Source organism: Mus pahari, chromosome 8, assembly GCF_900095145.1.
Source record: "Mus pahari chromosome 8, PAHARI_EIJ_v1.1, whole genome shotgun sequence".
Classification (NCBI taxonomy): Eukaryota; Metazoa; Chordata; class Mammalia; order Rodentia; family Muridae; genus Mus; species Mus pahari.
Genome location: NC_034597.1, coordinates 24,673,949 through 24,697,873, shown reverse-complemented (window position 1 = coordinate 24,697,873; position 23,925 = coordinate 24,673,949). Strand labels below are relative to the sequence as shown.

Genomic DNA, 23,925 nt, shown 5'->3' with positions numbered 1-23,925 from the left:
ATATATATATATATATATATATATATATATATATATATATATACATACATACATCTCAAAGTATTTTTGAGTACCTTGGAAAATGGCATCTTACAAATCAGGTCACCTGTTTTTACTTAGTTGAATGTCGTTGACAAAATTGACATTCTTTTAAACAACTAATGTTGAGCAGCCTTGGAGCCACCTTCCTAATAGTTTAAGATATTTGTAATTTGAATGCAGTGTAACTTTAGAAGCTTAGATATCAGCTAACTGAAGTGTGGTGGTAATATACCTATATTGTATTCTGTTTAAAGTAGATGTTTTTCTGGTATTGTTTAAAAATTAACCTCTCTACTGAAGACAGCCGTTTTCTTCTAATTAAGTTTCCTAATTTTTGAAGGGAAGCCTCTCCCTCCAACCCCCTTTAGTGCCCTATCAGCTGCCTCTGTATGATGTACTATCACTCCTAATACTCTTTCACCTCAGGGCCCAACTATTTACCTATCCCTGTTTAAAAACCAAAACAATTAAAAAAAAAATTCATTCTGTAGGGGAATCGGTCTCAACTTTTTTGTTAACCCACCTTCTTTAACACTAATCTCTTACCTATCTTAACTTGTCTGTTAGAATAGGGAAACAGGGAAAGAGAAGAAAGGAAGAAAAGAAGATGATATTGACATATTGATACTAGAGATTGAATCCATGCAAGGCATAGAGATAGTAAAAATGTTCTCTTCAGATATGTTGAGGGCTTAAAGTAGCTGCCAAAAGCCATGCCACCAGTAAAGCCCAGAGTAATAATACAGCACCCAGCCTAGGTATATATAACCATGTCTCTCTGGCTTCTGGAGTCTTGAGCCATAAGACTTCAGTTGTCCAAGCTTGGAGCTATGGAATCCTGAGTCTGTCAGCTTAGCCATAAGCTCACAGCACTCATGCATACAGGTCTTCTTCCAGCAGCAGAAGAGCTACTCATCAACCACTGTCTGAGGAGAGCCAAAGAGGCCAGAGCTGATTGTGAGCTTTTGTGAGCTGTACAGTAGATTCTCTAGTTTTCCTCTTCCACTCGTTCTTCTTTCTTCTGTAGTGTTTTGCTTGCAACCTTTCAGGCCTTCCATCTGACCTCACCATAGATTATGACCTGGCCCCAGGCTGCCCATGATATTTATTGAGTTGATTATTTGCATTAGAAATTGTCAGTTGGTGGCAGGGCGTGGTGGCGCACGCCTTTAATCCCAGCAGAGGCAGAGGCAGGCGGATTTCTGAGTTTGAGGACAGCCTGGTCTACAAAGTGAGTTTCAGGACAGCCAGGGCTACACAGAGAAACCCTGTCTCGAAAAAAACAAAAAAGAAAAAAAGAAAAGAAAAGAAAAGAAATTGTCAGTTGAGGGCCTGAAGAGGTGGCTCAGCAGTTAAGAGCATTGGCTGTTATTCCAGAGGACCCAGATTCAATTCCCAGCACCCTCATGGCAGCTCACAACTGTCTATAATTGCACCTTTAGAAGATCCAACACCCTCTCACAGACACACATGCAGGAAAAACACCAATTCACATAAATTAAAAATAAATAATTCATCTTAAAAAAAATTCAGTTAGGTGTCAGTTTCTTGTTATTATCATTGCCGTAACAAACCCTTAGCCTCTCCCCCAGCAACACTTACACTCCAGAAATTCTTTGGATTCCACTGGATTGGTGATTTGCTGGGTCAATGAATGGTAGCTTAGAATTGTCTTGCATGCATTTTGTTTATCTTGTTTTAAATGGAGTCTCTATGTTACCTGAGTTACTCTTAAATTCTTGGGCTTAAATTAAGTCCTCACTATATCAGCTTCCAGAGAGCCAGTATTATAGGTCCAACCTACACACCCAATGCATGCATTCTGAAGTAGAATACTTGTATAATAAAGGAAAGATTAGTTCAATACTTACATGAGGAGTTGGGGAGCCTTGACTTTTAATCTGATAGGTTATAGAATTGTGGTCAAGACCAACATGGATCTCTTGATGCCCTAAACACATTAGAAGAGTATTGTTTGTGCACTAATGTATGAAGCCCCCTCCTTCTCCTTGATCAGTGTGTGAACGCCCATTCCCCTTCTTGACCTTACCTGGGTTTCCTGTCTTGCTTCTATCCCTTCAGCCATTGTAGTGTACCAGGATATTACCCTTGGGTGTTAAGAGATTTGTCACAAGAACCTTGTCTGTTAAACAGGTGTATTATATGCTTATAGTTTGCTGTCTGGTTTTCCATTGTAAGAAAATAAAATATAATAATAAATTCTAGAAAATGTTTAATTTGCTTGCTTTTGTTCTTTTGTGCCTATGTATGTGTAGAATGGAGGTGCATGTGTATGTGGAGGTCAGAGGTCAGAAATCAACCCTAGATGTTCCTCAGGAATCAGCCACTGTATTTTTAGACTGTTTTGAGTTTGGTGGGATGTGGGGCTTGCTAATAATGCTACATTTGATGGTCAGTGATAGCCAAGGATCCTCCTACACTTGCCTCCCACACACTGGGACTGCACCTGGCGCTCCACTTAACCAACTTTTTATATGGGTCCTGGACCTTGAACTCAGGCCCTCCATACTCATGTTATCAGCTCAGCCTCTCTTTTGTTATTTTTTTTTATGTAATTATGCATTTACACCAGTAACTTAAAGAAACAGTTCATCATAGTAAAAATGTTTTTAAAGAACCAGTCAGTATTTACTTACATGTACCATGTACTGACCTAAGCTCTGTGGTGGTTTTGTTTCTTTGTTTCTTCTTAATGAGGATGACCTAGCAGTCTGTGTTACTATAGTGAATAGAGTAAGGACTTGGATGTTAATACTACACAAAGTCATTTTCTTAAGACATGTTTTCTTTTATTTTGCAGCCTTGGTGAATATTTGGATGAAGCCATTAGACTAATTGCTTGCCATCATGAGCAGAAGCAAACGTGACAACAATTTTTATAGTGTAGAGATTGGAGATTCTACATTCACAGTTCTAAAACGATACCAGAATTTAAAGCCTATAGGCTCAGGAGCTCAAGGAATAGTGTGGTAAGTTTTTATTTCAAAGTATGACAAGCAGTCTTGACCTCTTCTCTTTCAACTTCTCAAAAAAAAAAAAAAAATTTCAGAGCTATGTAAATGAAAACCACACTGTGTGGGGCTGGAAAATGGCTCAGAGGTTAAGAGCACTGACTGTTCTTCCAGAGGTCTTGAGTTTAATTTCCAGTAACCACATGGTGGCTCACAACCATCTGTGCCCTCTTCTGGTGTGTCTAAAGACAGAGATAGTGTACTTGCGCACATATAAATAAATAAATAAATAAATAAATAAATAAATAAATAAATAAATCTATCTATCTTTAAGACAAAAAAGAAAACAACAAAAAAAAAAATGCCATTTTGTGTTAATTTTCCTAGGGGATTACTGGTCTTTTATTGTTATTATTACTATTATTCATAAGTTGTAACTATTAACCAACACTGCTATCTTGAAATACTTGGTCAAAGTCCTATAGTCCTATATACTGATATCAGGGAAGAGGAAGTGGCAGGCTTGTTCGTTCATGGATGCATCGTTTCCCATAGCTGGTTAGTGAGATGTCTCATGGAATCTTCACTTTCACTCTGATGAGACAGGACTTTCAGAGATCTCACCTCTTTACCCTGGGGAGTAAAGTTAGCTAGTACATCTGTTTGAAAACTAATGTATCTTTAAAGTTGATTTATAAACTAACTTCTACAAAAGGTCCAGGTTTTATAGATGAGCATAATTCTTTATAAACTGAAGTAGAAATATGCCTTGGAGCCGGGTGTGGCGGCGCACGCCTTTAATCCCAGCACTCGGGAGGCAGAGGCAGGCGGATTTCTGAGTTTGAGGCCAGCCTGGTCTACAAAGTGAGTTCCAGGACAGCCAGGGCTACATAGAGAAACCCTGTCTCAAAAAAAAAAAAAAAAAAAAATGCCTTGGGATAGTTCTGCTCCTGATGCAAAATCACTAAGTTAGCATTATAATCTAGAGTTTGGAGAAATGCTAAGCCATACCCAAGCATAATTACATCTTTGTTACTTCATAAACAATTTTTATTTAAAATCTTTTAAAATCAGGAGTGTTTATGATTCAGTATGTCCAAAAGGTTCTAGAAAAACTCTTGTATATGTCCACATGTCCACAAATACACGTACTCAGAGCTATTCTTTGAAAAATTATTTCTAATAGCAATAGTTGAAACAGCATCAAGTCTGGAAGCAGGAAAATAAAAAATTATGATATAGTCAAACAGCAAAATACTGTACAACATTTAAAATGAACTAGAGCTATATGTCAGCCAGGCATTATGAGAAGTAAGTGCTGAGTAGTATTAATACAGCCTACAAAATAGTGCACCTTGTTGTACCATTCCTCTGTACTGTGAAATGACTACAGAAAAGAGAAACGCTTACCTCTGAGAACACAAGAGAAAGAAGTCCTTAGTTGTAATATGTCTCTTTTTTAGATATCAGAACAATTGTAGTAAACTACTAAATTATTAGAATTTAATAATAGAATTGTATAATGGGAACACTGACTTTCATTCTTTTCTAATGTCCTCATATCTAGTATTCATATTTATTAATACCTTGAGTTCCTCTTCCAAAACAAAATGCTAAAGGATTTGTGATTTTTAGTCTTTTATATACATATTATTAGCGTAGTTGCCTTTCTGTACTCATTTTCTTGTGTCCTATTTAAAACCCTGTAATATTCTTCAATAATTACATAATAATTTATTCAGGGTATGTGTGTGTATGTGTGTGTGTGTGTGTGTGTGTGTGTTTTGCCTACATGTATGTCTGTACTGCTTGTTTGCCTAGTGCTTGTGGAGGCCAGTAGAGGGTACTGGATCCCCTGGAACTGGAGTTGTATAGATGGTTGTGAACTGCCATGTGGTTGCTGGGAATTAAAACTGGGTCCTTTGAGAGAGCAGCTAGTATTCTTAGCCATCTCTTCAGCCCCAGAATTCTTTAGCAAATATTTTAAGTAGAAGTCATGATTACATAGCCTTTCTTGATAGATGTGAAGGTGAAGGAGTCATTTAGACCTTAGACTAATACTAATAATTCGTGCAGCAAGGCTCAAGGGGTAAAGAAAGGAACCTGTTGGTAAGTCTTACTCCCTAGGGTCCATCTGGTGGAAGGAGAGAACCAATAAGCAAAAGTTATCTTCTGTCTTCCACATGACTCCCCATCTATACGCATACATGCATACATACACATACAAAATAGATACATTCTTTCGATGTAATTTTTAAAAATAAAAGACAAAAAGAACTTGTGTCCTAGTGCCCACATATGCTCAGTGGATCTTGGGTAACAGTCTACTTGGAAAAAATAAGGAGTCTACTTGATTGGTTTGTAAAAATTTGGTTTTAGAGATTTGTGTTTAACGTTTTTTATTATTTTTGATTTCTTATTACAGTGCAGCTTATGATGCCATTCTTGAAAGAAATGTTGCAATCAAGAAGCTCAGCCGGCCATTTCAGAATCAGACCCATGCTAAGCGCGCCTACCGAGAACTAGTTCTTATGAAGTGTGTTAATCACAAAAATGTAAGTGTTCAAGTTCACATTTCTGAGGTATAGATGAAATCAAGATTTATTCATGAATATATGCCTGTCAAAGGCTTTTAAAAAAATATTAGGGGTTTTAAATTGCTTCTCTAGATGGAAACATTATTTAAAATGTAAAGTGATCCTCCCACCCCTTCCCCTCCACCCTGTTATTAAGTAGTAGCAGAAGAACAAAAAAGTCTTCTGAAATGTAGATTTGATCATTCCCTAGCATTTAATTTGTAGAAGGAGTCTTGAGATAGTGTTTGAAAAGTATTTTATTCAGAATTGAGCTCATCTTATGTCCTTTTTGTAAGACATAAAGGTGACATTTCAAAAAGCTATACAGAGATGATGAAATCATGCCCATTTTATTTGGGCATTGGGATTTAATGGGACACAAAATTCAAACTACCTCTCTGCACCTGATTCTGACTTCTTTTAAGTGTTATCAGTACTTACTTTTACTCAACCACTGACAAAAATAGTTGAAAAAAAATTGGAAATAATTTACAGAGAACTAGGAAAACATTTCTAACTTGGAGATAAAACTTTCACTCACTTTGAAAATAAACAGTTAATGTTGTAAGTTTGCATTAAATTTACTGATGTGTTTGGAATTATTTTTATTATTTTATGTTTTTAATGTGTGTACACTGTACACTGCAGCTCTCTTCATACACACCAGAAGAGGGCATCAGATTCCATTACAGATAGTTGTGAACCATCATGTTGTTGCTGGGAATTGAACTCAGGACCTCTAACCACTGAGCCATCTCTCCAGCCCCTTAGGAATATCTTAATGCAGTAGTTCTTCCAAAGTGGGAGGACATAAACTAGGAGAGAATTGCAGAGAGGACAGTTTTATGAAGCACTAAACTGAAAGTGCTGGCCAGAGACATTGTCCAAAGAGTTTATAAAATGTAATGAGTTCCCTACTTGTGGTATAGAAGTACATCACATTTGAGAGCTAGCCATCCGTAGAACCTTTTGTGTATTACAGATTTATCACCATTGGAAAATATATAGATGTTAAGGATTAGGCTTATTATTTGGGAGGTTTATGATGTTTTGATGGTAGTAAATATGCTGAATTAAATACCACAAAGCAGTAATAATTTAGCCGTCAGTTGGTAGAGGGCATACCGAAATGCTGAGATTTCAAGGGACAGGTTCTTGTGAGCTTCAGCACACTGGGAAGGCTTAATGGGGGCAAAGGAGTAGAAGACTCTGACTCTTAAAGTTGAGGTGAAAGTTTTTTGGAAAAATGGGTCTGACACAGGTTGAGTGTTCATTATCAAGGAAAAAATCGTGGTCTTTGTTGTTGCAGGTGGGAGCCAGACATGGCTTGTCAGAGCTCTGCTCTTGCTCCCCACTTCTGCTGAGCTGCTCATGCCCCTTCTGGTCTGGACAGAGGTGTTTTTAGAGCTGTGGGAGTGTTGTCTCAGGTTTTCTTTGTTCAATTCAGATACTTCTTCCTCCACCCTGGGTGGCAGCAGAGATGCTCCATTTGCTAAATGGAGACTGTGGGAACGAGCCATGTACATATGTTAGCCAGCTAAAGTGGTCCAGACTGATGGATGCTTAGCATACTTTGTTTATTGAATGAGTATAAAAAAAATTAATGTGGTGAAAACTACAAATGGCAGCTCCACTCTACCACCCCTGGTATATAATTTTATAATGTTTTATCTTTTTAGAGCTTTGCTGTTCTGGACAGATGATCTTGAAATGATGTTTCTATGCTCTTTTCAAGTTTTTTTTTGTAATTTTTAGTCTTTCTTTTCACCAGGTCACTCTGATGAAATACTTAGCACACAAATGCTGCGTGTCTGATGAACCCCTCTAGTAGCTGTTGAGGCTTGCCTCTTTATTTCAAGTATTAAGCCACTTGACTCATTGCCTAACAAGTAATCAAGGGCCTGATAGCAAGTCACATTGCGACCTGTTGGTTTGAGAAAACTAAGTATAGTACTTTTTGTTGTCCACCTTCAGATATCAAAAGTGAAGTGTGGCTATTCTCAGAGTTTTAGGCAACTCCCTACTCCCCCACCATGCCACACGCACGTACGTGCTCTGGAATAATATCTTTATTTCAACTTTACATTTACTGGTTTCACTCGCCAGAATTGCTAAGATTGTCTTCATAATAGCTCGAACTGTTAAGCATATTGTAGAAATTGCCATGTTTAACTACCAGAATTATTCAGCTTCTACTAATCCTTCTTCATGTTTATATGCATGTTATTAGAGGCATTTTACCTTTTTGAAATCTTTATATTCTATATCTAGTTGTATTTTTTCTCTGTGGCTATTATTCTTTGTTGTTGTTTTATCCTTAGAGGAAAATAGTGGTTTTAGTAAGTTTTTACTTGGTTGTGGTAATTAATAATAGTTCTTTGATATCTAGTCATAACTCATCTCCTAATCATTCCTTGACTTTTACTTAACTGTTATTCTGAGATAACTTACTGCTTTTTTTATTATTATAAAATAGGACAGCTGTGTTGTTCATTTGTTTTACAAAAGCTCAGTAAGATATGGCTCAAATATTACTCAGTTCGTCAACTTAAAGTATATAATTGGATATGTTCACTAATATATGTAGTGAGAAAGAAATCCTCTGTCCTTTTATTGTCTTCCCTACTTCCCACACCCAACAGTGCTAAGCATTTACTAACCCCAGTTTTGTTTCCATATATCTCTTGTACTTTTGGTTTTCCCAAATATTAATAAAAATAGTTTTACTACTTGTCCAGGTCCCCCTATGTATACTTTATCTGGTTGAGAGATCACATTTATTTACAGTAGTCCCTCTAACTTAAATAATTCATTTTACCCTTTCTGGCTTAATGTTTTTCTGAATATTTACTGACAGATGCCTTCTCTAAGCAGAACTTAATGCATATGTGAATGGCATCCATTCTGTCCTCATGAAGATTATGTCTAGAGAAACAGTCCCTTTCCTAAATTACTGGCAGACATGAAGTGCACTGTTGCATACGAAGGAAAGCAGATCAGCTAGTTCTTTCTAACAAGGACCGTCTGTGGTGGGATGAGTTTGTTACGGAAATGAGATTCTGTTACAGTGTGCTAAATGTAGAAATGACATGATCAGTAACAGAGGGCCAAGAATTTTGAATTTTACAAAGGAGGTCCATCTTTAGATAATTAAACTCAGTAAATAAATGACAAACATAGGAAATAATACACTAAAAGTTTCAAAAAATGTCTAAAACTAATTGATATGGTCAAAGTGACAAGTTTTAATATTTAGCAAAATGAGGGATGATTTAGTGCTGTAGTCTAGGGACTTCAGGTGGACCACTGGGGAGGTTTACTGGCTTTAAAGTTTGAGGGTGATAAGCAATAGAATCAGGTCTGCCTTTATAATACTATATAATACTCCCATATTGTAGATAGTAAGATGGTATCTGAATTTGCTGAAAACTATTGTTAGAGACTCTGCTTGTACTAGTGTATTCAGGCTACTACCACAAAATACAGTAAACTATGTGGATTAAAAAACAAAAGAATTATTTCTTAAAATTCTGGAGGCTAGGAAGTCCTGGATAAGGTACTGACTGATTTGGTTCCTGTTGATTATTCTCTTCCTGACTTGCAAACAAACAGTTCTTGCTTTGTCTTCCCATGGTACATAGACACAGAGAAAGAAATCTTTTTGTTATTCTTACAAGACCACTAATCTTACCATTAGAAGGGCCTTGGCCTTATGACCTAATTAATTCTAAAGTCCCCAGTTGTAGATACTATCTCATTAGAGTCTATGCCTTGAGCATGAATGTACAGGGCAGATACAGATGATGAGCCCGTCACTCTAGTATTAAAAGTAATTATATAACAGTCCAGATATGATGTTTAGACTCCTTGGCCTGTATATACACAGAAAGAATGGGAAAACAAGTTGACATACTGACTGATGATTGAATAAACAGTGTTCTTTGAATTAGTTTATGGTATTAATACTGGAAAAGGCATTACACTGAGCCTTTTATTATAAAAGAGAGGGTGCTTCTGAGTGCATATTTTAGTGCATATTTGGGAATGATGTGCAGATAAATTCTTGAAGAAAAAGGCAAATAATATATAAGAATAATATAGACATAAAAAGAAAAGATTAAGAACAACAGTGAGACATACAATATTCTCATAGATGAAATAGTGTATTTGACTGGCCCTGGCTCAGCAGTTCAGAGTACTTGCTGTTCTTGCAGCGGTCCTGAGTTTGAGTCCTAACGTCCACACAGTGGCTTTCAACTGTCCTTTGTGATCTAGCATCCATTTCTCATCTCCACAACACCAAATATCCAATATATATACACACACACACACACACACACACACACACACACACACATTCAGACAAACGACTCATATATACAAAATAGAAACAAACCTTCAAAAAAAGAAAAGAAAAAGAAAAAGGCTCAGTAAAGTGTTATGAAAACCAAGAGAAAGGAAAGGACTGTGATTCCATAGATCTACTGAGTTATATAAGAATTAGTAGAAAGTACTTAATATTTGTTGACAAATTCTATTCATAAATAGAAAGTATTATGTGAAGCCCTTTGGTTGACTTACTGGTTTCTAAGACTTTTGGGGCAGTTTCATAGCAAACTTGAAAGAAAGATAGAAACTTGCACATATCCCCTGTCTCAGCACCCTCAAATTCAGTAGCCACCACCTGGGTTGTACATTTACATACATTCTATTCTTTTTTGTTTCCAGTGCTTGGAAATGTACCCAGAGTCTCTGTGTGCCTAGTAAACGTGCCCTGAAGTATGAGTATGCGCTCAGCCCTAAGGTTCACTTGGTTTAAGAGAACCTATGAGCTTGAACAAGTGTGGTATTTTTCTGTATTTCCACCTTTATACTACTCATTTTTATTTTTACAAAAGATCTTCTGGCCTGATATCTCTCTCTCTCTCTCTCTCTCTCTCTCTCTCTCTCTCTCTCTCTCTCTCTCTCTCTCTCTTCTGTTCTCCCTAGCAATGAAATTTTAATAAATAAGTTTACTTGTGCTTTGGGTATAAAACTGGAATGATATTAGACTGATAGTGAATTGTTATAACATATGTATTTTCAGTTCCCAAATGAAGTATTAGAAAGTAGTTTCTAATGTTTTTATTTCTTTGCTTTGCCACAGATAATTGGCCTTTTGAATGTTTTCACACCACAGAAATCCCTAGAAGAATTTCAAGATGTGTAAGTGTGGTAATTAAAATGCTGTTAATACAAAGTTTTGCTAGTACCTATCTGTAGATTGTTGCTATACACTTTAGCTGTCATCTTTTTCTACCCATGAAGTTACATAGTCATGGAGCTCATGGATGCAAATCTTTGCCAAGTGATTCAGATGGAGTTAGATCATGAAAGAATGTCCTACCTTCTCTATCAAATGCTGTGTGGAATCAAGCACCTTCACTCTGCTGGAATTATTCATCGGGTTAGTAGAAAAATATCACCATGTTATTTTCTAAGGATTTTTTTTTTTTTAATTTTGTTTATTTTGCTTGCATGTATTTACGTGCACAGCATGCATGCGGTGCCTGCAGAGGCCAGAAGAGGGCATCATATCTACTGAAACAGGAGCTATAGACACCTGTGGTACTGGGAACCAAACCTCAGTCCTCTGCAAGTGCTCAGAACTATTGAGCCATCTCTGCAGCCCACCATGATCTTTCCCTTTCAATCATTGAAGTGAAATTCACAAAACAAATTACGATCTGAAGTATTGAGTAGCATTTAGTCCATGCATTAGTGTTGTACAATCACCATGTATGTCAAATTCTAAAACTTTCATCAGCCTTTCTCTAGTGATACTATATCCCTTAAATTGTCACTCTTCATTTTGTCTCTCTTCTCAGAGCCTGGTAATTCAGGACAATGGATTTACCTGTCCTAGATACCTCATATAAATGAAATAATATACTATATGGCCTTTGTGTCAGGCTCCTTTGACTTAGCGTAATGTTTTTGTGGTGTCTATGCTGTATCATATATTACTATTTCCTTTTATGAATGAATAATATTCCATATATCGTATTCTACAGATAATTTTTGTAGAACTAAGTTGAATACTGTTTTGCTATGGAAATTCGTGTACAAGTATTTATTTGCTCTTTGTTCTTTAGTCTTTCTGGGTAGGAATGCTGAATCATGTGGTATTCACTTTTTGAGGAACCATGAAACTGTTTTCCAAATTTTACATCCCCAGAATCCATATATAATGGTCCAAGTTTTCTGCAGCATTGCCAGTATTTTGTACCTGACCGTTTTATTTTAGTCATCACAATGGCTATGAAGTGGTATTTTATTGGGGTTTTGATACACATTTTCCTAGTGACTAATAATGGTTATTTTAATAACTTCTATTGCCATGACAAAACATCATGACCAAGGCAACTTATAAAAGAGAGAGTTCATTGGGGGCTTACAGTTTCCAAAGGAGAGTCCATGACTGTCAGGGTGGGGAGCATGGCAACAGGCAGGCAGGCAGGCAAACATAACACTGGAGCAATAGCCAAGGGCTTTATCTGCCAGCAACAACACAGAGAAAGCTACCTTGAATGATGGGAGCTTTTGAAACCTCAAAGCCCACCTTCAGTAACACACTCTTCCCAAATAGTTCCACCAACTGGGAGCACAGTATTCAAGCATCTGAGCCTACGGGGCCCATTCTTATTCATGCTACCAAAGTCGTCAAGGATCTCTTCATTTGTTGGTTGGCCATTTCTATGTTATTGAAAAACATGTATTTTTAAGCCCTTGTTTCTAAATCAGTTGCTTGCCTCTTTATTATATTTATAGATGTGTGTGTGTGTGTGTGTGTGTGTGTGTGTGTGTGTATTCCAGTTCTCTATATACAGAACCATTACCAGACATAATTTAAAATCTGTAGATTGTTTTCACTTTGCTAATGATGTCTTAATTAATATGTAAATGGTTTTAATTTTTATGAAATATCAAATATTTGTTATTTCATGTGGTCTTGTGTCTTTCAAAGAATCTACTGCTAATTGAGGTCATATAAATTCAACATTGCCTCTTTTTGTAAGTTTTTGGTCCATTTTGAATTTATGTTTTATATATGGTCTATTGCAAGACCTATCTCTTCATTCTCCCATGTTTAGAAATCCAGTTGTCCAAGCTCTCAGACAGGTTGTATTGGTACCCTTATGGAATCCAACTGGTCAGAAAAATTGGTTTTATTCCTGGACTGCCAGTTCTATATAATTAGACTTTATGTCTGTCTCTCTCTATATTAGAATCACATTTTTACAAATTTTATTATTTTTAAGTGTGTGTGTGTGTGTTATCATGTGGGTATGGAGCCCATGGAGTCCAGAGGTGATAGGATCCCCTGGAACTGAATTTACAGGATTTAATGAGCTGTCATTTGGATGGTAGAGGCCAGACCCAGGTCATCTGCAAGGCTTAGCTACTGAGCCATCTGTCCAGTTACACATGTAACTCTGTACTGCTTTGAAATGGGATACTATGAATCCTGTGTCCTTTCTTAGTAGTTTTAAAACTGCTTTAAGTGTATAGGAATTTGGAGATTAGCTTTTTCACATCTATAGGAAAAAAAATTGGACAGTGATTTCGTTAAATCTAAAGAGTGAGTTGGTTGGTGGTTTTATCGCTTCCTACAGGACTCTAGCTTGTTTGTCTTGAGGGCTTTGTAAGCATAAGATCTTCCCATTTCCTAAGTTGTGTTAGTCTGTAGTACTATCAGTTGGGCAGCTGAAACAGCAGGATTATTTTCTCACAGCTCTCAGTGTCCGAAACTTTGAGGTTTTGGTAAGGTCCATAAGCACTCGCTGTAGCTTCCTTCACATGGTTTTTCCTTTGTCAGAAAGTAGCATGTCACTGTGTTCTTTCTGACCTCCGCTTATGTGCTCATGACACTGATTTTTTTTTTTTTTTTTTTTAAGATCATGTCATTTGCACCATAGTTTTACTTCTATTCAATTTGGCCACCTTCTCCATCTCCCTGCTGCCCAAGCTAGAATGTTAGATGTAAATGTAAAATGTTAGAGAACAGTAGTGAAAATAGTCATCTTTAGTCTTGCTTGTTGTAATAAGGGAAAGCTTTTCATCGTTCACCATTGTATTTTTCTGTTTCTCATTGTTGTAACAAATACCTAAGGCAAGGTACACGCACGCAGGCTCAAGGCCCCCAGAATTACCTGAGTTTAGACCATCTGTTTACAAATTGCCAATTCTACCATGTTCCTAACTGAATGGTAAGAGTCAGAACCAGCCAAAGAAAGAGGCTTTATGGAAGTCTGGCTCCAACATAGAGTTTTTAGTTGTTCTGTTGGCTATAGAGTATGACAATACAGTGTCACTAGCAAGAGACACTCACCCAGACTCTTCTAGGTATTTTATTTGGTCACAATAACATACCACTTTCCTTAGTCCACAAGAATCATTCTCTGATTCATGCTAATACATTGAATCTCCATTTCCTCCAAAGGTTGGAATTGTTGCAAGCCAAAGCCCTCATCATAAATTATGTTGTTAGGCTATCATGGTCAAAACCTCCACATTAACGAGATGGTTCTGTTAACAGGATGTTCCAAGTATTACCATACCTGTAATTAGAGCAAAGGCCAGACCTCTTTCTATAGAAGATGAATTCTTCTCCATTTATTGTCTATTCTTTATTTACTTATTTTTGTCATTAAGAGTATTAAACTTAGCCGGAGGTTTTATGCACCAATTTAAATTACTGTGTATGTTGCTTCCCTTAACTGTTGTATTGCATTAATAGATTTTTATATTTAGAGTCCTCTTTATTCCTGGGATAGATCCCATTTGGACATGGTATATATAATCTTTCCAGTATACTATTGGAACTGATATGCTAGTATTTGTTGGAGTTTTTTACCCCTGGATTCATTAATGATTTCATTTGTAGTTTGTTTGTGAAGATGATTTTAATCATACTTTGGTATCAAGATTTTACTAGTCAGAGTGAAAGTTAAGATGCATTCCTTCCTTTCTTGTTACTTAACTGCTTTTGCTCATTTTAGATGATGTTAGGAAAAATAAAGTATGGCTGAAGAAATGTTCTTAAAGCAGTAAAGTTGAGCTAGCAGTAGGTATACTGAGAGGTCTGTTGGTGTGGTGACCTGTATCTTAGGCTGGAAAATGTGCGAGACTAGGGTGGAGCTGTACATGTAAGAAGCTTATTAGAGAGTTTCATTAAGATCGGTATCTACTACAAAGTAAAAGTGGACAAAGGAGAAATTACGTTGGCTACATTTATTTCAAAAGCCTCAGCTGGTGGCTCCCATTTAACCTCTGCACTGAAAACAGGTCCTTGCTGGAGGAGTTTCCTAACAGTCACCAGCAGCCGTCCCTCTTGGACCATGGAAGAGTAATTATCTCTGAGCCAAGGGTCTGAACAGACATCACGGAGCCTATTGAAGCCACTCCTTGGATCACTCTTCTCATTGTCTTAGGGTACTAATTTCTGGCTGTTCCTGTCAGATATTTTCTTTTTCTGAAGCAACTACCAAAAGTTTTGACATAACTGTAGCTGTCAGTTATTGCATTTAGTCCTCATAGCACCTCCATCCTCAGTTCACCTTAACTGTGCCATTCTGTGATTATTCACTTGGTTTAAGAAGCAATCTAAACTTTTATTCCTTCCAGGCACTGTAGTTAGAGGTCCCTATAGGCACTTAGACACCTTTGCTGTGCTGGGCAGTGATGGCACACGCCTTTAATCCCCTGACCCTGACTCGCATGCTGGCCTTGAAGTGACACACATCACCCCTACTCAGTGCATCCACAGATCTCTATCAGATTCAGATGTTGATCTTTTGGTCCCAGAAGCGTAGGAACTGGCTCTGTCTTCCTTCCCCTCAAGTTCCTTCTATAGAATAGTCAGGTGGGTCCAGGGTAGCCAAAACAGTCTCATTGGAAAATTGAGAAATACTGATGTTGATTTATTAGTTGCATTTGACATTATGCTGGATGGACATTGTAAGTGTTCCTTCCTCTGGAGGTAGGAGTGTTCCCTCTTGAGGAGCTGAATCTGATTTCTGCACAGTGCAACTTGCCTGCTGTTGTCCACATTACCTGTCTGCTCCCTATGGTAGTCTTCCTTCCTCTTATCTCCCTTAAATAGATCTCAAGTGAGTATTGAAGGCTGTGTACTGAAGGGGTGCTCAGCTTTCTTGACCTGCTTCCTATCCCTGAAAGACAGGAGAACAAGTGTCTTCTATTGTTGACATTTTGGACAAAGTTTCTTTGTTGCTGTCCTGTCCGTGTAAGTTGCTTAGTAATTTTGACAACAGACTTGAGTTTTGTTATTTGTGGTTCAGTTTATTATATCAGTAACCTTTGAAGCTTTTGATTGTATGTCTTTTTAAAGCATATTTGTTAGCTGACAGTCTATGTATTCTTGGACTTACTTGAAGGTCCCTTGAGTCTACCTTCAAGCTTCCAGGCTTCCAAGATGTCCAATGATTTCTAACAAGCTATTCATGGCTTGAAAAAGCACAGTGCGTACTCAGGGTCTGCAGTGTTGGCCCATGCAGCATTACTACAGACCTCGGGTCAGGTTCAGGGTTACTTCCAGGGACATCCTTTTCCCATGCTATGAGGTAGAAGAATAGAAACTGTGCTACCTCGAGCAGGTTCAGAATTTTTAAGATCTGGTGAGCATCATGTTATTTTGAGTTCTGTGAACTGAAACAGGTCATAAGGACAGGCATGTAAAAGGATGATGTGTGGTCCAGGGATAAGCTAAACCATCTGTTGCCCTTTTCTGGGTTCTAGCAGCATTTAGCTTGTCCAAAATGAGGACACTGTTACTTTCATTTCTACTTTTAAAGTAGTCAGTTATTTCTAATGCAGACCATGCCACCAGCAGACTTTCTTGCTTTCTGACCTCTTATAGAGCAAGGGTTAAGGTACTTTATGTAAAGACCATATTCTGAATGGTTTTTTTGTTTGTGGACATGGCCTCTGACGCAACTACTGACCAGACTCTGCCCTTCTATCACAGTAGCAACTGTAGATAACATGGGGTAAAAATGACTATGGTTAAGTTTGCATTAAACTTCCTTTGCAAAAGCAATCAGTTGAAGTCCTGTGCAGATGACATAAAATATTTTGCCTCTGCATAATTTGGATCTCTTTCCACTTTGATACTGCTTTCAGTACTGTTCAATAACCAAACTCATGATCTTAGGTCCTTGCATAGGTTGTCTGATCTGAAATGCTTGGTGCCAGATATTTCAAATTGTGAAATATTTTAGATTTTAGATATATACATAGACTTTACCAGTGAGCATCCCTAATCTGAAAATCAGAAATCCCCAAATCAAAGAACTGTCATGATGGCCCCTGTATTCTTGGACTGATTTGAGACTACCTTAAAGTTTTCCTTAGCATAAATATCAAAGTAATTATAACAACCTTTTTTTTGTTGTTTTTTGTTTTGTTGTTGTTGTTTTGGGTTTTTTGGTTTGTTTGTTTGTTTTTGTTTTTTTTTTTTTTGGTTTTCCGAGACAAAGTTTCTCTGTATAGCCTTGGCTGTCCTGAACTCACTCGGTAGACCAGGCTGGCCCCAAACTCAGAAATCTACCTGCCTCTGCCTCCCAAGTGCTGGGATTAAAGGCGTGCGCCACCACTGCCCAGCTATAACAACCTTTTGAGTATTGACAGTTATACTAAAAAAATACTTAAAATTTGGGCCTTTCAGATTTCATATTAGAGATAATAGTAATTCCAGAGTCTTGGGTTTCAGCCAGAAAACACTAGGCTTAGCTACAATAATATCAAACTTTTGCTTTTCAAAGCATGGTTTCTCCATGTATCCCTGATTGTCCTGGAACTCCGTAGACCAGGCTGGCTTAAACTTAGAGATCCACTGCCTCTCGAATACTGGGATCAAAGGTGTGTGCTACCACTCCAAAAGCTGATATCAAACTCTCAGTAGCCAAACATGACTAAGGTTTATTTTTCACATTCTGTATGTAGGCACATCATGGTAGTGGTAGGCACTTGGCTTTATAGAGATGCCCACTATCTACAATGTTACTAATCACCAAAGCAAGGGAAGATCTGCAGGAGGTCATGTCCTGGCCCTTCTCCTGTTCCCACTCTACCTACTAGGTCTACTTTTGCTATCTTGCCTGACTAGAGAGAGAGGCTTAGACAGTGGGGGCAGGGGAAGGGGAGGTTGGGTTAGAATGTTATTTCTACTGTATCTGCTCAAATAAATGTAAACTCCAAGTCACTCTTCCTATAAGTAGTTATGACATACGTAGAAAGATAAACATTGATACAGAAAAAATGAACTTTAGTTAATATTCATAGAGACAAATACTCTTGGCAGTTTATTTCCATACACAGTTTCTTTTAAACTATAAATGTATTTGCTCCTAATCATTCCAGAACAAAAAGTATTTTGAGTTTTTTTCTGGAATAGAACCACCAAGTATAAAGAGGCAGTAATCTCCATCTGTAACAACGATCATGGGAGGAATACTGAAGTTTATAGTGTTTATTCTTAAGCATGGGTATTTCTATGTTTTATATTAGCAACTTTCTATTTGCCAGAATAGAAATGATAACATTTTTACCTTCTGTAGGAATAACCTGTAGTTTTAGTATGCTTAACTTCAAAAGTCCTTAGTGTCTGTTTTCTAAGCCTACCCATGTTACCTTGTCAGAGTAAGTTAGAAACAGCATATAAGCATTCTTGCATGTAGGTATTTAAAAAGGGATGTTTGTGTTAAGGGCCTTAGCTTTTGCTGTTAATCTGTTAGTCATCTGTACATATTAGAGAGTTTGGTTGTGCTGTGGATATGAGTGTTGGTCAAAGCTAAAAGGCAAGAGCATGATGAATGTGAAGGCCTGGGTATTTATGCCACTGCCTTCGTTTTAATAGGTATTGCACACATTTCCTTCGGCCTCGAGCCAAGCAGCAGTTTTTCACAAAGACATTATTACTATCAGAAGAAAGTAATTTTATGGACTAGTGTCTGCTACATGTGAACGGGTTTATAAGCAAATGTTTGTGATATAGGCGGGAAGTCAGGAATGGGCAGGCTGATAATCACCTTTGGTTCTTTAGAACTGAGTATCTAGTGTATTGAGACTGATCCCAAAGTCTCCTCCCCACAAAAGTGAACACCTATGGCTGTCAGTGTTCAAATAACATATACCTGGATCGTGTCAGGATTGTGTAAATATTATCAGAATGCTCCATGGTGGATTTAGAGTGATATAAAGTTTATTGTGGCTTTAGAATGAGGGTTTTTATTATTTATTTTTTAATGTTTGTGAGTACATTGTAGCTGTCCTCAGACACACTAAAAGAGGGCATCAGATCTCATTACAGATGGTTGTGAGCCACCATGTGGTTGCTGGGAATTGAACTCAGGACCTGTGGAAGAGCAGTGTGCTTGCTCTTAACCACTGAGCCATCTCTCCAGTCCTAAAATGAGTTTTTTTTTTTAGTGCTACTAATTTAGTATATAAATAAATGTACATGCTAATTTATGACTCTTACCATAATAGCACTTTTATTGTTTTTGATTGTTATTTTGAGATGGGGTCTTGCTGTGTGTCATCACTTGCTTTCTATTGCTGTGGCAAAAACACTGACCAAAAACAACCTCAGGAAGAAAGGGCTTATTTCATCTTACATCTTCATGCAACAGTTCATCTCTGAGGAAAGTCAGGCTAGAGCCTGGATTAGAGACTGAAGCTGATGCCATGGAGGAGTGCTGTTTACTGGCTTGCTCCTGGGTTATCTTGGCCTGTTTTCTAAGACAGCCAGGACCACGTGCTCAGGGATGGCACCATCTATGGGTTAGATCATCCCACATCAATTATTAGTTAAGAAAATGACCCACAGAGTTGTCTACAGGCCATTCTGGTAGAGAAAGTTTCTCAGCTATTGTTTCCTCTTCCTACATGACTCTAGCTTGTGTCAACTTAACAAAAAACTAAACATACACTGGTGTATATTGAACTTCCAGCCTTTCTGCTTTGTCCTCGACTAGGCTCTCCTCAACTTCACAGAGATAAGTAAAAGTAAAACAAAATAGAAAATAAAATGTTCATACATTTTTTGTTTTTAAGTAAATAAGCATTAATAATGTACTGGATTTGTTTATGTAAATGAAATGATCTTAAATCTGACTTGGTGAATTTGCCTATTGTAAGGAACCTCTGCAGTGGTCCTGCAGATTATGTAACTCAGTTGAGCAAAACAAATCTTTGTATCTGTCTTAGCAATCATTTTAATGTTTATTTCTTCAAGGACTTAAAGCCTAGTAATATAGTAGTCAAATCAGACTGCACTTTGAAGATTCTTGATTTTGGACTGGCGAGGACTGCAGGAACGAGTTTTATGATGACGCCTTACGTGGTGACTCGCTACTACAGAGCACCAGAGGTCATTCTCGGCATGGGCTACAAGGAGAACGGTCAGCATACATTTTCGCTTTGAGATATTCTTCTGATTTTGTTTATCAGTTTTTATATACTTACATTGAAATGCATGCAGTTAAGCATTCATTACCATTTCAAATGTCTATTCAGGATTTGAATGCCATGCATGTTTGGGAAAACATGGGGACCTTATCTCAAATGTGAATACCTAGAGTTCTAAACCTAGGATGCATGCCCTCTGCCTGTCTGTAATCTAAACATGAATATGTATTTCTTAATTATTTAATCTTAGTAATAATTCTAGTATATATTTGTCTTATTTACTCTCATCTCCAGCACCTTTAGCCAGGGTTAACAGTAGCACTCACAAGCCAGGTGTGGTGGCACACACTTTTAGTCTCAGCACTCAGAAGGCAGAGACATATGATCTCTGTGAGTTTGAGGACAGCCTGGTCTACAAAGCAGGTTCCAGGTCTCAGAAAACAAAACAAAATAATACAAAACAAACAAACAAGCAAAAAATAGTAGCACTCACTATAAACTCTGAGGGCTACATTTTCCAATTCTGGAAAGCTAATGGATAACTCAGCCTCTTATGGGAAGCACTAGTGTTTGCGTAAAGCCTGTGCCCCACCATAAAGTGATTGCATATATATTATCTGTGGATATATTGAATCAAACCATAACTTTTTAAGTGTGGCATGTTTCTAGGATGAAAATTGGAACAGTGATTCACTTTAAATCAGGAAACTATTAAGTCAATCTTGAACATACCTATATACATACTTAAGCACCATATGATACCAGTGAAATTGGGGAGATTGCTTAATTTCCTTACCTTTTTTGAGCTAATTTAAAACAAATACTTTAAATATCAAATATCAGTTTTTAAAGTAAACACGTTTTTCTGTTTCTAAGTCTCAGCATAAGGTTTGAAAGTTTTGTTTTGAGAATTGATAGGCAGATTGCTATTGCTTTTGTTGTGAAACTTTTGATTATCACAGAAATTGTACCACATGTTAATGTCCTATAAATATGATCTTGACATAGCTCCTTACCAGAAATTAGAGAAGCTGTCATAAGAATTGACATGTCTTCTCTTAGATGAGGGTCACATAGATCCTCTCATTGCTTTTCCTGCCTGTTTCCCCAGGAACCAAGTCAAATCTTGTGTTTCCTCACTCGTAACTGTATTAGCCAGCAGGAGGTGGCATATACATATCCTCCTCTCAGACACACACTCACACACGCACGCACGTGGGGCAGGGGGAAGAGAGGTGAGATTTCCTGTTTGGTTTTATTGCAGAGTATTTCAGAACAGTTTGGGAAGTTTGGGGGGGTAAGTAATCTATTTTAAACTGCCTGATAGCAAATTAGACAGGTTTTATAATATGGAGTTCTGCCAAGAGACTGTAGATCACAGATCTGTAGGCACTTTGACACTTTGATATTGCATTCCACTAAAACTAACTTTTAAACCCAAAGTTAAAAAAAAATGTAAAAAAGAGATAATGAAAAACACTTGATTACCAAGGTTTCTTGGTAGATATGCTGTTTTTTTTTCTGTCCATTTATAGACATGGATAGAGGTGGATATAAATGTAAAATGGTGTTGCCAAGAGAATAAGTTACTTTTAGTTTAGAATAAACAAAGCCTTTTCAGTAGGTTAATATTTTATTAAAATACAGATATCTTTGTTTTTAATATGCTAAATTATTTCTGTTCATGCTTTTTAATTTAACTTAAAGAGAGAGCAAAATGCACAGTTAAACCTCAAAATAGTACATCTTCATTTTATAATTTTATGGCCTTATATATTTTATTTTTTATTTTAAAATTTTGTTTGGTTCTACTTCATATATTACATGCAAAATCTCAGTTATAAAATGTATATGTTTTTTAAATTTATGCAATATCTGTGCATAGCTCTCACTTTAAAATTTGACATGTAATTAAAATGCCATACTTCATAATTTTCTTTTGTGAATCAAAGCTTTTTGAAAAGTATTTTGTGTCTTAAATTATGCCATTATTTGAAATTAAAACCACCTTTCTTTTTGTGATGTTCTGCAATTTTTTAGATGATGCAGTCATATTACGCTTCTTTCATTTTAACAATCTTTTGCTTTGCTTTTTCTTCTTTTGTGCTGCAAACATATAGTGGATTTATGGTCTGTGGGGTGCATTATGGGAGAAATGGTTTGCCACAAAATCCTCTTTCCAGGAAGGGACTGTATCCTTGTGCTATTGCAGCAGATTAATTAGCTAGGTGTTGAACTTCCTTCTGTTTGCTAATGAAAAGAAATATATGATACATTTGTACAATACGGGTTTTAAAATAGATATAAAGTTTGTGATTGTTATAGTTCAAAAACTGGTTGAGCTAAGAAGCTGACGTGTTAGTAGACTGCATTTGGCAGCAGGACATACAGTCTCTGCTGGTCATCGGCACATCCACTGTCATTCATTTTTATTTTCTATTGCTTTCTATAATTTTAAGTGTATATGGTGTGTGTCTTTTTAGTGTTTATATATTTTTCTTTTTATTTTAACCAAAATCTTTATGTTAATGTCATTGCATTTTGTTTTCAGTTGACATTTGGTCAGTTGGGTGCATCATGGGAGAAATGATCAAAGGTGGTGTTTTGTTCCCAGGTACAGATCGTATCCTTATCTTTGGCCTAAAATGTAGTTTCTAAAGGTCAAAATGGTACTGTGTCAGCCTGGTCAAGAAGAATGTATTTTGTCTCTTCCTGATACAAAGTATTGTTAAATTACATTTCCAGAGTACCACCTCTTACCTGACTTTCTTCTCCTCATTTATTGATTTATATGTTAATTCTGAAAAGGGCTCAAGTGTGGTTAATTCACAGGTCCTTGCGTGCTTAGAGTTGATTAACATAAAAAGTTATGGCTTTCACTAATGTTTCTAACACTTGAGTAAGTCTTTAACTATTGTGAAGGTAGCATGAATTTTAGAATTATCTGTTGCTACTGTTTGTTTTGATGTTTGTTTGTTTGTTTTTTGGTTTGGTTCCCCCATGTCTTTCTGTTACTGTCTGTGTGTCATCTTGTTGTCTCATTACATTAATATAACATGCTGAGAATGTCAGCAAGTTTTCTTGTGTTGGTAATTAGGTTGGATTCATGCTTTTAGTTCCATCAGTTTTTAGTAGTTATGTTAACAGTGATGTGTTGATCAGTGAGTGACACAGAATTATTTTAGGTAGAATGAGAATATTCACCATGTGACAGTAAGAACGTGTGTGGGACATTAGTCTTTGGAGACTTGGAGTATAAAGACTAGAAAATCCCAGTCTACAGCATACTGAAATACTGGTATCATGTTCATTTATTTCAGAACTTTACAAACGTTATTAACGTAGGCATACCCGAGAATGGCAAAAGAAAATTCTACTATTATTAAAGTTATCATTTTTGTCACAACTGGGTGTTTTCTATTAGTGTAAAGAACTCAAAAAAGCAGACTAGAAATATTTCTTACTCTCTATGAAATGCATTTACATTTTTTAAGAGCTGGGAGGCAAATTTTTAAATATTAAAATTTTATGTAGTTTGCATTTCGATGTTTATGTATAGCAATGATAGTTTTTAGTTATAATTTTTATTTTCAATTTGCTTGTTTATTCCTCCATTTTATGGTAAGATTAGTGTTTATATATACCTGCACACACAATAAATAAGATTAACAAAGCTTATTTATTGATCATTTTTATCCACTTACAATCATTGCTTTTTGTAAGGTGGCTTTAAGGTACAAAATACATAATGGCCACATTTTTCAGGATTTTTAAATTTTCCATTTTCTTATATTTAGTGATGTACATATGATTAAAGTGTTGAATATTTGATACATGGAGTATTTTTCTTAGCTACTTGATAATAG

General features: G+C 36.7%; 1 protein-coding gene across 5 annotated transcripts in view; it reads left to right on the top strand.

Moving 5' to 3' along the window:
• Mapk8 (mitogen-activated protein kinase 8) overlaps positions 1-23,925 on the top strand; it is a 74,085-nt gene that overhangs the window by 38,380 nt on the left and 11,780 nt on the right. For 3 of the 5 annotated variants that reach the window (XM_021203479.2, XM_021203481.2, XM_029541923.1), the window contains 6 exons: positions 2,864-3,032; positions 5,440-5,569; positions 10,737-10,795; positions 10,898-11,036; positions 19,887-20,052; positions 22,180-22,251. In XM_021203479.2, coding sequence (XP_021059138.1) covers positions 2,911-3,032; positions 5,440-5,569; positions 10,737-10,795; positions 10,898-11,036; positions 19,887-20,052; positions 22,180-22,251 — 688 coding nt within the window. In that variant the 5' untranslated portion in view covers positions 2,864-2,910. Of the gene's footprint in view, positions 1-2,863; positions 3,033-5,439; positions 5,570-10,736; positions 10,796-10,897; positions 11,037-19,886; positions 20,053-22,179; positions 22,252-22,610; positions 22,683-23,925 lie in introns of all 5 variants that reach the window. The other 2 variants (XM_021203480.1, XM_021203482.2) reach the window with 1 other exon arrangement.